This window comes from Mandrillus leucophaeus, unplaced genomic scaffold, assembly GCF_000951045.1.
Source record: "Mandrillus leucophaeus isolate KB7577 unplaced genomic scaffold, Mleu.le_1.0 Scaffold338, whole genome shotgun sequence".
NCBI lineage: Eukaryota > Metazoa > Chordata > Mammalia > Primates > Cercopithecidae > Mandrillus > Mandrillus leucophaeus.
In genome coordinates this window covers 1709175-1721970 of record NW_012103565.1, presented here as the reverse complement: position 1 = coordinate 1721970, position 12796 = coordinate 1709175, and the positions used below count along the sequence as shown (strand labels likewise).

Genomic DNA, 12796 nt, shown 5'->3' with positions numbered 1-12796 from the left:
ATCTACCATGGAATTTGTCAGTGAGACAGTCATCAGCAGTCTTGACAAGATAAGTTTTGATGGAGTTGTGGGCACAAATCCATTTGAAGTGGGTTCAAAAGGGAATCAGACAAAAGGAATTGTAAGCAACTAATTTGGAAAATTATTCCAGTGAGTTTTGCTGTTAAGAGGAGCAAAAAAACAGAGCAGTAGCCAGAGGAATTTTTTTTTGAATTGGAGATACTGTAACATAATATCATGCTGACGCAATGATATTACAAGAGGCAAAAATTGATAATGCAAGCAAGAGCATGAATGTTAAGAGAGAATTCCACAAGTGAGTGAGAAGGGACAGACTCCAGAGCCTTAGTGGCCAACCAGCCTTGCACAGGAGCAGGGCAGCCCTCCTTATAACAGAAGCAAACTCAGAGTACCTGTGTACAGATGCAGGGGAGATAGATCTGCTAGTGAGATGAGGAACATGCTCTTCTTATGGCTTCCACTGTCCCTGTGCAATCAGAAGCAAGCTCATCAGCTAAGAACGAGGAGAGTAAACAATGGTAAAGTTTGAAAAGGTATGGAAGGGCCTTCAGAGAGTAAATTGTTAAGGCCAGCAGTGAATTATCTAGTGAATTTTCCAGAACAGTGCTTTCTCATAGAAATATAATGCAAACCATCCATGGAATATTAAGTTTTCTAGTACCCATATTGAAAACATGAAAAGAAATAGGTACAATTAATTTCAATGGTATATTTTCAATGGTAAATATTATTTCAACATGTAATCAGTATAAAAAGTACCAAAATATTTTAGATTCATTTTTTTAGTAATGAGTTTTTAAAAGCCAGTGTGCATTTTACATTTTCAGCACATCTCAGTTCAGATGAGCCACATTTTAAGTGCTCAGTAGCCACATGTGGCCAGTGCTACCATACTGAACATTGCAGGTCTAGGAAATGAAGTAATGCTAATGGAGAATGCCAAGGGTCCCTGGAGATTGGGAGCCACGAGCTGAAGTGAGGTTGGTATGGCTGAGTGTTTTTCTCCAGCCATATTCAGAGCTCCTGTACAAACGTGGAGTAGGCAGAGAGTTGAACTTGACCAGGGATTGAGTTCTGCAAGCAACATTCAACCAAAGGGAAAAAAGGGAAGGGAACTGGTGGCATGTGGAACCAATTGATTATGTAGACTGACCATAGAACATAAGACACCGAAGTTAGCATGGGGTAGGAGAGGGGTGTAAAAAGGTGGTGGGGCAACCAAAGTTCCAGTAGCATCATAGAACTTTAAGAACTATAGATGCTCTGCAACAAAAAGATGTCTAGGTAATCCCTGCCCTCAGCAAGCTAATCTTGACAGCAGATTTACCAACAGTTATGCTATTAAGATGGCATGTGATAAACACCAGAAAAGTAGTACAAAATGTGTTCTATGGGAGTTTAGAAGAGGAAGAGTTCACCTCTGGCTAGGATGGCCCATGAGGGTTCCTGGAGGGGGTGGTGGGTAAGTCAGATCTTAAAGGATGAATAGGATTTTTGTTAGCACATAGGAAACATGGTACAAAGTGAGGAAAAAGCACAAGCACAGATAGAAAATAAAAAATGTTCACTATTTCTTTGGGTAAGGTTAAAAAAAAAAACAACCTTAATATTCATTGAGGGAATCATTAATTCCAATGGGGTAGTAATAATGGGTCTTGAAAGAAAAGTACAGCGCTAATTTCCCTGGGGGAAGAAAAACCTCATCATAAAAGAAAGGCATCCCCCTAGAATACAATGTTTCTTAGGTGTGGGAAAACTGAGTGGCAAAGATTATTCTCAAGAAATAAATGCCTACCGCTTCTCAGCCTTTTGGCTAAGATCAAGTGAAGAAATAAATGCCCTTTATTTCTGGCCCACCTCACCCCTACACATACTCATGCACCTGTAAACACATGAGCACACATACACACACACACACGCATGCACACAGACACACAAAGCATCCATCTTTCCTTTAGAATTCAGTATCATATACTTAGCTCCCTTCTCTGGAAACGGTCAGTTACTTCCAAAGAGAAGCAATGTTTACCTTTCATTCTCAGATTCTGGAAGAAAACATTTAGAACCAACTAGGATCAGAGTGGGTGAGATTAAAAAGGCTTTGATTACTATTAACACCTTAGAAATAGTACTGTACTCCCACCACACAGACCCAGTTGATGATTCTTTTAGAAAACAAGCTGCACATATACACTATAATCTTTTTTTCTAAGTCTGTTGCTGTTTCTATTAAAATTTTAAGGGAAAAATAGCATTTTACTTTGGCTCTCAACACAGTCATCATTGAACAACAAGAAATTTAGTTTTTCCTAAGTATGTGTGGACTGTTGTTGAAAAAAAATATCATCTTCTCTCTTCCCAGCTCTAAATGGTTTGGGAAACCTGCCAGTAAATCCACTCCCTCCCTTTTTTCAAAGAATTTCCTACTTCAATCAGAATATTTAGAAATAGTAAGAGCTAGACTTTTCCACGTGAGATTTTAATAATACTGTACTTTGTATTTACATATCATACATGATTGGTAAGTCATAGCTCACTATCACTTTAAGTTTTTAAATTAGTATATAAAAGCACAAGGTTTAGAAGCAACTCTTCTTGTGCTCAACAGTAAGTTATTAATGTCAGGATTGAAACTCATGATTACTGACACATGTAGTCCTACAAAGGTCATTCTTGTAACATAAAAGGAAGTGTCCAGTAAGTATTAATAGAACATTGCAATTATCAAATATCTCATTTATTCAAGGTCATTTTAAGAACCAAGGAACTTTAATTATATAAATAACCACATTAAACCCTTTAGACCTACATTAATATGAATACAAATTAAGGTATCATTCAATAAAAACTAACAATATGAATAAATATATACATACATAATCAAATCAGTTTCACAAAGTAGAATTATTTCAATCAGAAAGTGAGCAAATAGGTCAATATACTTAAAAATGTGAACTACTGCTTTAAAAAAATTTCACTAACATGCTATAATCCTGAAGGCTACAGATGCCACTGGTCAGACTGTTTCACATGCCATCAAGTCTTTCCCCTTCGGATATAAAAACATCCATTGTCTGCTGACCCAATTAGGAAGGAAAGTATCTGGTTCTCTTAACAGTGCTGGCTGTGGTTTTACTCCCGATACCTTTAACACTCATATGTCTGGGAGATTCTGTAAGATCTGTCTCAAGGAAGCACAGGCTACCACGTGGGCATCTGAAGGAAGATTAGCAAGTGACTGAATCAGCTTCTTGACTATTGTCTTCAAACACTGGTGGGCAGCATTCAAGTCTCTGTCAAACTGCTGTCCTTCAATCTGTAGAGCCAAATGACTGCAGATGTTTCTAAACTCAACACTATCCTGAAATGAACAACAAACACAAACAAGAAATTAGATAGCTTATGGGGGGCATTTGTTGTACTTTGCTTACCCAACTTCCATTCCTTTCTCTTCTGGTGACAGCACTCTGTGTTTTGGTTTTCTTTATTTTTTTCTTGGAAAACTACCCCCCATTCTTAGCCTATGTAGTTGGACCAAAGCTGATCACAACTCCAGGGACCAGGCCAGTCAGAGCATGGACTGATCAGAATGGACAGATGATCTAAGCCAAGGCCAATAAGCCACAGGCCAAGGATATCTGCTAGACAAGACCTAAAGAGGATCTGCTATCCTCTTTAACTGAGGCTGTTGGAAAATATCTTGCCACCATAAAGATAGCATCCAAATGAGAATGCGGCCAACACAGAAGAAAGGAGAACCAAGAGATTAAAGGAGACATATTCTAATCTAATACTTTCTGAGTATGTGGCTCTAGCTATACTTGAACAATAAACTCCAAGATTTTTTGGCCATCTGGGTCAATAAATATCACTTTTTTACTTAACCCAGTTGGACTTGAGTTTCTGTTACTTGTTCCTAGAAGAACTGTGACAAATACACAAATAGCCTGTGTTTCTATTATCCCATACTCACTGTGTTCAGTATTCCAGTACAGAATTTGTTATTTAATGGACATGGTCTCAAGAAATCCCCAAATGCAAATTTAGAAAGAACAGTTCCCAGGTAATTTAAAAGAAGGAGGTAATTCAATATTTTTAATCCCTAAATGGTTTATTTTCTAAAATCCATTGCACATAAATGGTACATTGGGATGATTCCACATCAGAGATAATGTTGAATATATGATCTCTTTTCAGTATACGGAAATGATGTCCCCAGGACTTCTGGTTCTGGCAACAAAACGAGAACTTAGTTTTCCCAAGGAATTCTCTTTGCTACTGAATTCCTAAAATTCTAAATAAAAATAGGGCAAACATCCTTTCTGAGCTTGCAAGAAAATAAGAGAAATCTCTCAGAAGCCAAAAATTTTAAAAAGATTATTTTAGCTGCCTACCAATACTATGAAGAAATGAAAGTTCATCTCTCTTGAGCCGGGTTTGGGATGGAGAGTAAAGTTGTCCCTCGGAATGTGTAATAGCGGACCTGTATTACACAGTTGTTTGACTTTGGAATTGCCCTCTGTACCAGATGAACATCCTGGGAACACTCGTGCTAAGAAATTAACTTAAAATTTTGAACTGGGCTGAAACAGCCATGAACACATGGCAAAAACAAACAAAAACATATTCCAGGGAAACATGTCTGCAACCATTGCCCTACAATAGTATATGCATAATGCCTATGTTGACGATGAAGTCAAAGTATGAAATTTAAAACACAATCTACCATGATATAGCAGATGCAATATGGGACAAGATTACACTCGAAGAATTTAAAATAGAGACTATAAAATATGTTTTAAATCAGCAGTCCCCAACCTTTTGGCATCAGGGACCAGTTTTGTGGAAGACAATTTTTTTCCATGGCTGGTGGTGGCAAGTGGTGTCAGGATGAAACTATTCTACCTCTGATCATCAGGCATTAGATAGTCTTTTTTTTTTTTTTCTTTTCTTTGAAGAGATGAGATTTTTTTTTTTAGTCAAATAATTAGTCATCCTTGAGTCTGCATGCTTTGTCAAATAAAAATTATTTTATGATTGGCAAAGTTTTCTTGTTACCAATTATAAAATATACCCAGTATGCCCCTTAAAAAATAACGATCTTTTTCTTGAAGGGCAAATCACAACATGCTGATTATTTCATAATAAATTGAAGGTGAACGAAGGAGAAAATGCAGTACATTTATACTTTGAGAAGAAACTAATTCTAATACTCATGTGTCACCTTAATACTCATGTGTCGCCTTATTCTGGCTGGCATACAGTAGATGGCCCACAAGTGTTCAGTGATTGAATGAATGATTGGATGAATAAATATTATTCTTGAAAAAAATCTCGGTAATTACTTCCTGATCATACTGGATACTGTCAGGTATAGTTTCAGAAAATATTCTGTAATTTAATTAATAAAACTGGGAATTAGAAGAAAGAAAATTTGCTGCTAAAATACTGCCAAATATCCAGTTATGTGGTATGAATTTGGTAGCTTCAATAAGGCCTTCTTATTTACTCTAAAAATTTCTAATATCGTACTTGTTCTATTAGTCACCTATTATCTGATGATGAGTGGGTGGAATTTCTCTGTTAAATCTTCATTCCCTTAGCCCTAGTTTTACAATGATATTTAAGTGCAATCATTCTTGCAGATATTCACAGGAACACCTAGTGCTTTTCTTAACAACAAATTTAATTGACTATTATTATTTATTATTTTTTATTTTTTATTATACTTTAAGTTCTAGGGTACAGGTGCACAACGTGCAGGTTTGTTCCATATGTATACATGTGCCATGTTGGTGTGCTGCACCCAGTAACTCGTCATTTACATTAGGTATATCTCCTAATGCTATCCCTCCCCCCTTCCCCCTTCCCACGACAGGCCCAGCTGTGTGAAGTTCCCCACCCTGTATCCAAGTGTTCTCATTGTTCAATTCCCACCTATGAGAAGGAGCACACAACCTAGATCCTTCACATGCTGAATTCACAATAGGGTTTGTGCTCCTATGAGAATCTAATGCTGCTGCTGATCCAACAGGAGGAGGAGCTCAGGTGGTAGTGCTTGCTAACCTACTGCTCATCTCCTACTGTGCAGTGTGGTTCCTAACAGGCCACAGACCGGTTCCTGTTCATGGCCCAGGGGTTAGGTACCCGTGCCTTAAATGAGTAAAGATATAAAAGAAGAAATCAGAAAAGTGTTTTAAGAAAAAATAGGCTTGCAAAAGAAGCACATCTACTTCTAAAAAAAAATGAAAATTATAGTAGAAATTTAAAACTTAATTGACAGCTTAAACACCTGATTAAATCTATCTGAAGTGAGGATGAGGAAACTAGATAATAAATATGAAAAAAATACCTTAGAATGCAAGATTACAAGTTGAAGACATGGGAAATATGAATGAGAGGTTGAACAACATGAATGACAGAATGAGAAAGTCCAACAAACACTTCTAGGAGAACAACAGAGAGAATGGGAAAGAGGCAATATTAAAGAGAACAATGGATTAGAATTATACGAGTAGATCCAAAACAGAAATCTTTATATTAAGGAAGTAAAATATGCCAAAGGGAGAACAAGTTGAGTGAAATCCAAATCTAAACTCATCGAGGCAAAATTACTTTTAAAGGCAATCGGAAGGAAAAATACAGATGGACTTCAAGGTAAGACAAGACAGCAGCTGACTTCTCACCATAACAATAGAGAAGACGACGGAATAATAGCCTCAAATAACTGTCAAGCTAGAATTTTGTTGATTCCTACTAAACTATCATTTAAAACTCAGGGAAAAATAAATATGCTCTCATTTAAGAGGACAGAATTACCACTAATAGACTCTCAGATATTTCTGAAGACGTAATTCTGAAAGAGGAAATTCAACTGAAAATGGTTGAGATTCAGGATGCAACAGTGAACAAAGAAACTCAGAAACATGGTATAAATCTAAAGAATGTATTGTTTAAAACAAAAATTATAACAACTAACGTGGAGTTTAGGACATCTAAATGTGGTAAATGAATGACGGTTCATTTTAGAACCATCTGAGCAAGATGTTTCTCAAATGCTGAACAGCAGTGACATGTCGAATGGAGTGGCACTCTAAGCACTGTATTATTCAAGAGAAAGGTGGCAAGCTCATACATTTTAGACTTGTTAGGTACATGTGTGAAAAATGTAAGAGTTATTATTAAAAGTAGAGAAATAATACATAAAACTTCAAAATCAGCAGAGGGAAAAGATGAATTAAAATTTTATTGGCTGGGCACAGTGGCTCATGCCTGTAATTCCAACACTTTGGGAGGCTAAGACAAGCAGATTGCTTGTCCAGGAGTTCGAGACCAGCCTGGGCTACATGGCAAAACCCTGTCTCTAAAAAAAAAAAAAAAATGCAAAAATTATCTGGGCAAGAGGGCATGCACCTGTGATCCCACCTACTCAGGAGGCTGAGGTAGGAGGATCACATTGAGCCCAGGAGGTCAAGACTGCAGTGAGCAATAATCATGCAATTGCTCTCCAGCCTGGGCAACAGAGTGAGACCCTGTCTCAAAGAAAAAGAAAAAACAGATTATTGACCCTATGTATATAGAAGGTAAACTGGAGAAATAAAGATACAAACATAAGGCAAGGTAAACAGAAAACACTAAATAAGATAGTAGTAATAAGCCTACACATATTAGAAAGCACAACAAATGCAAAGCAATAAACTCACCTTTTGGAAGATAGTGATTACTATGTTGGTTTTATATGCTGTTTACAAGAAACACATTTAAAACTAAAACCACATAAAGATTGAAAGTGAATGGATATTTAAACATATGCTAAGCAAAGAGAAGACAAAATAAAACCATAAAAAAATCATTATTTGGGATAAAATAAACTATGAGTAATAAAATGAATGATTCCCCAAGAAGATGTCACAATTTTGTACTTGCATGTCCCTAATATGATAATCATAACATACATTCAGTCTACACACATACAAGCTGATTTTAACCTAGCTTCCTCTGAAACTAGATTGATCAAACAACAAAACAGAGAAAGATTGAAAAACACTAACCACAAGCTTGAACCAATGGAAATAAGAAAATATACATTATTGTCAAACATGTGGACTATTTATAAAGCTGACTATATTATAATGTCACAAAGCAAATCTCAACAAATATCAGAAAGTCTCTATCATGCAAATCACAATGCAAATAAATGAGAAATCAATAACATAGATACCCTTCCCAAAACATGTGTGACTTAGAAAATCCACTGCTAAAAAATTCATGGATCAGTGAAAAAAATAATTGAAATTTTCAAATACTTTATACTGAACTATATCACAAATTTGTGGGATGTAGCCACAGTGAGAAATACTTTGACTTAAATGATTATGTAAATAAAGAATAATCCCTGAAAACCCATGAGCTAAAAATTCAACTAAATAATGTAGGAAAAGAGAAACAGATACTGTCATTCAAAAGAAAATGGAAGGAAGAACTAAAAGTTGAACCAAAGTTTGATGAGGGACCAGAGTTTTATTCCTAATTCTGTCTATAAGGAGAAACTATTTTTCTCCCTGTTTTTTTGATTGAGAAGGACACAGGTTTCTGACAAAGTACTTATTTGAAAACATCCGCCGGAAACAAAACCAATGTTCATTTCAACTTAGCAAACAGTGGCAGCAGGACCACCTGCGAGCTAGGTGCCGGGACAGAACCATACCACGCTCAAGGATTCGCAAGCTACCATACTTTTTGTTCTTTTCTCTTTAAAGCATTCTTGCTTCCCTACCTTTGTGTGTTGCTCATTTCTGCCCAGAAAGTGTCAAAGAGCTGTTTAGATCAAGCTTGTCCAACCTGTGGCTCAAGATGGCATTGAATGCAGCCCAACACAAATTTGTAAATTTTCTTAAAACACTGTAAGTTTGTGTGTGTGTGTGTGTGTGTTTGTGTGAGAGATTTTTTTTTTTTTAATTTAGCTCATCAGTTGCTGTCATTAGTGTTAGTGTATTTTATGTGTGACCCAAGAAAATTCTTCTTCTAATGTGGCCCAGGGAAGCAGAAAAATTGGACATCCCTGGTGTAGATGACCTGTCCCATGGCTTATGAGGTGGCCTGTGTGCTGAAGCATACTACTAGGGAATGGGAAAGTAGGAGAGAAAAATCACTCTGGACTATTTCCTCAAGATCCACATCAAGGGAAATTGTCCGATTGCTTTATAGAAGTAATCCAACACTAAGTACAAAGTATAAGGATCAAAGAAAACATGCAAGGGGAAATTCAAAATAGAAGGAACCACTAAAACGTGTGCTGACGTATGCCTATTAGCCAGTGTGCAAAGAAATTCATCACCCAAAGAAGACTAAAATGCCTTTAAAAATATAGTTGTGGGCCGAAAACCTGAAGTCAATTTCACGTTTTACTGTAAAGAATCAAAGAAGGCATCGTTTGGGGAAATTACACGTACAATAAAAGTCGACTGCTGGGCTGTACTGGTCCCTGAGGCCCTGGGCAAACTTCAGATCTCTGGCAAGCTTTGCAAACTATTCTAGTACAGTATTTCCTTTTTATCCTTTCTCAAATATATTAGCAGTCAAAGAAAACAAATTAGTAGGAATAGGCTTTCCATGGGACTCTTAAGCCAGGGTAGGGAAAAATAAAACAGGTGAGTGCTTCTCTACCATTCAAGAAGGTCTGAAGGCCAACTCTGGATCCAATAATCATTGCCTTCAACCAAACTTCTGCTGAGTCTGCAGTGGAAGGTAGGGGTCACAAGTCACAGCATTAAGGCAATAGTATATTAAATGGCTCACAGGCTTTCAGTAGAAACTCACATGATCAATATTGGTGATGATTTCACTCAGGATGCTTTCCATTCAATGACAGAGCCTATCCTCCCAGCCGCTTTTATTTAGCAAATCCCAGATGCTCCCAGAAATGATGTAACATCCTACACGATGCTTTGAGTACTTTGCCAGAATTAGAACTACATGGTTGAGCAATCTAAAAGTAGATTTTGAAACTTCTAAAGCCTTGTGTAATTTCAGACTCTGGATATGAAATGTATTGATTGCTACAGCGGTCCAAATTGATGGCCAGCATTTACATTTTTAAGCCAGTTGAGATACTCTCATGTGACTCAACGGATCTATTGGGGTAATGGCCTTGGCCTGTTTAACTCAGCTAAATGAATTAGTTAAATTTATTTCAAATGTGTATCAAGCCTCCACCACATGGCTGGATAAAAGGCAATAAGATATGGTACTTGATCTATAAAGAGCTTATAACCTACTAGGGGGAAATGAGACACAGATCATATACCAAATATCCATTGCAATATGATGAGGGCTATGGTAAAAACACAAAACCCCAATTCTATGGAAGAATAGACATGTATACACTCATAATTTAAGCACAGCACAGGGTTCATGCAAAGCTCGTTCTGTCATGTGACTCCTTCCTATAGCGTGCTGGGGTTTTATTGTTCAAAATTCATTTGGACACACTAGAGAAATTCCTGTGCTTAGGAGGCAATCCATTCAAAGAAATAGCTCTAGATTTTACATTATGGCTTATTAATTTTTAGCACACATCTGCCCTGTGGTAGGCAGAATAATAGCCTTCCAAAGATGTCCACATCCTAGTTTTCAGAACCTGTATGTTACCCCACATGGCACAGGAACTTTGCAGATGTTAGTTAGAACGGGAAGCTCTCCAAGCCATTACAAAGACCCCGGGGATGGAGACAGAGCTCATTCCTTCAAGAGCACTGAACTTGCCATCTGAACGCTGGTTCTACCCCTTTGGCCAAGCCATTATGCCTATGGAACACTCAGTTTTCTAATCTGCGAAATGGAAACAATAATAGTTACCACACGGAGGGGTTTCAGAAGTCAAACTAGCTCATGTATATGGAAACTCTTTGTATTTTTAGGTGCTCCTTTACATTAATAACTAAAGTTATGGCGGACTCTGTTAGACATTGGGAGATCAGTAAGGAGAAGGAGAGGGCAGGGGAGGGTAGAGGGAAAAAGAAAGGGGAAGGGAAAAGAAAAGAAAAGAAAAGAGAAAGAAAACAACAAAAAAAAATCTGCCCTGTAGAAACTTAGAATCTAATTGGTGAGATGAAATTTATTTGCAATTGTTCAGTAGGAATGTCACAAAAATAAGATTCAGGTTCAACAACAAAGGTGGAGGCCATTAGTAAGCTTTTTGCAGAAGAGGAGAACGGAGGCTTGCATGAAGTATCAGAGAAGTGGTAGGTGGGAAAGACTATATTAGATACTACAAGATAGACAGGTGGTATGGAAGAAAGCATTATTTGGCTCATAGGCCCCTGTAATCAGAATAAATAACAGAAGCCAAAGTGTGGAGTCAAGAAGGGGCTGGGTCAGGGAGAAGGAGAAAGTCTGAAAAGAATAGAATTTTGTGTAGAATATGAGGATATGGTTGTGTGGAAAGCCTTGAACATCAGAGTAAAGTCCTTGAACACTTCCAATCATTGGAGTAACATGCAAACCAGCTTTTGAAGAACACTGGTCTGGCCTACACGCCTGAGCACCTACTCAGCACCAGACTGCGAGCTTACCTCATTCTATACCTTGTCTCACTCAGTGCTCATAACCATCCGTGACAGATGAAAAGAAATGTGGCTTGGGGAGAGTACATGATGTAGCTAAGTAACACAGCAAGTTAGTGACAGAGTTAAAATTAACTTCTCCCAGGGATGAAGCTGAATTGACCACAGTGGATAAGCTTTTTGATGTGCTACTGGATTCAGTTTGCCAGTATTTTATTGAGGATTTTTGCATCGATGTTCATCAGGGATATTGGCCTGAAATTTTCTTTTTCTCTTGTGTCTCCGCCAGGTTTTGGTATCAGGATGATGCTGGCCTCATAAAATGAGATAGGGAGGAGTCCCTCTTTTTCTACTATTTGGAATAGTTACAGAAGGAATGGTACCAGCTCCTCTTTGTACCTCTGGTAGAATTCGGCTGTGAATCCGTCTGGTCCTGGGCTTTTTTTAGTTGGTAGGCTATTCATTACTGCCTCAATTTCAGAACTTGATATTGGTCTATTCAGGGATTCAACTTCTTCCTGGTTTAGTCTTGGGAGGGTATATGTGTCCAGGAATTTATCCATTTCCTCTAGAATTTCTAGCTTATTTGCACAGAGGTGTTTATAGTATTCTCTGATGGAAGTTTGTGTTTCTGTGGGATTAGTGGTGATATTCCCTTTATCATTTTTATTGTATTTATTTGATTATTCTCTCTGTTCTCCTTTATTAATCTGGCTAGCAGTCTATCTATTTTGTTAACCTTTTCAAAAAACCAGCTCCTGGATTCATTGATTTTTTGAATGGTTTTTCATGTCTCTATCTCCTTCAGTTCTGCTCTAATTGTAGTTATTTATTCTTTTGAAGAACACTGGTCTGGCCTAGATGCCTGAGCACCTACTCGGCAGCAGACTGCAAGCTTGACTCATTCTATACCTTGTATGCTAGCTTTTGAATTTGTTTGCTCTTGCTTCTCTGGTTCTTCTAATTGTGATACTAGGGTGTCAATATTAGATCTTTCCCACTTTCTCCTGTGGGCATTTAGTGCTATAAATTTCCCTCTAAACACTACTTTAGCTGTGTCCCAGAGATCCTGGTATGTTGTATCTTTGTTCTCATTGGTTTCAAAGAACTTATTTATTTCTGCCTTAATTTTGTTATTTACCCAGTAGTCATTCAGGAATAGGTTGTTCAGTTTCCATGTAGTTGTGTGGTTTTGAGTGAGTTTCTTAATC

The 12796-nt window shown here is 37.4% G+C and overlaps 1 protein-coding gene across 2 annotated transcripts in view; it reads right to left on the bottom strand.

The window, feature by feature from the left end:
- DLEU7 (deleted in lymphocytic leukemia, 7) overlaps window positions 1–12796 on the bottom strand; it is a 129234-nt gene that overhangs the window by 104668 nt on the left and 11770 nt on the right. The window contains exon 2 of one of the 2 annotated variants that reach the window (XM_011988764.1): window positions 2777–3382. The exons of the other annotated variant lie outside the window; for it this stretch is intronic. Within the exon in view, the coding sequence (XP_011844154.1) occupies window positions 3176–3382 (207 nt within the window). The 3' untranslated portion in view covers window positions 2777–3175. Of the gene's footprint in view, window positions 1–2776; window positions 3383–12796 lie in introns of those variants that run through there. 2 annotated transcript variants of the gene reach the window in all.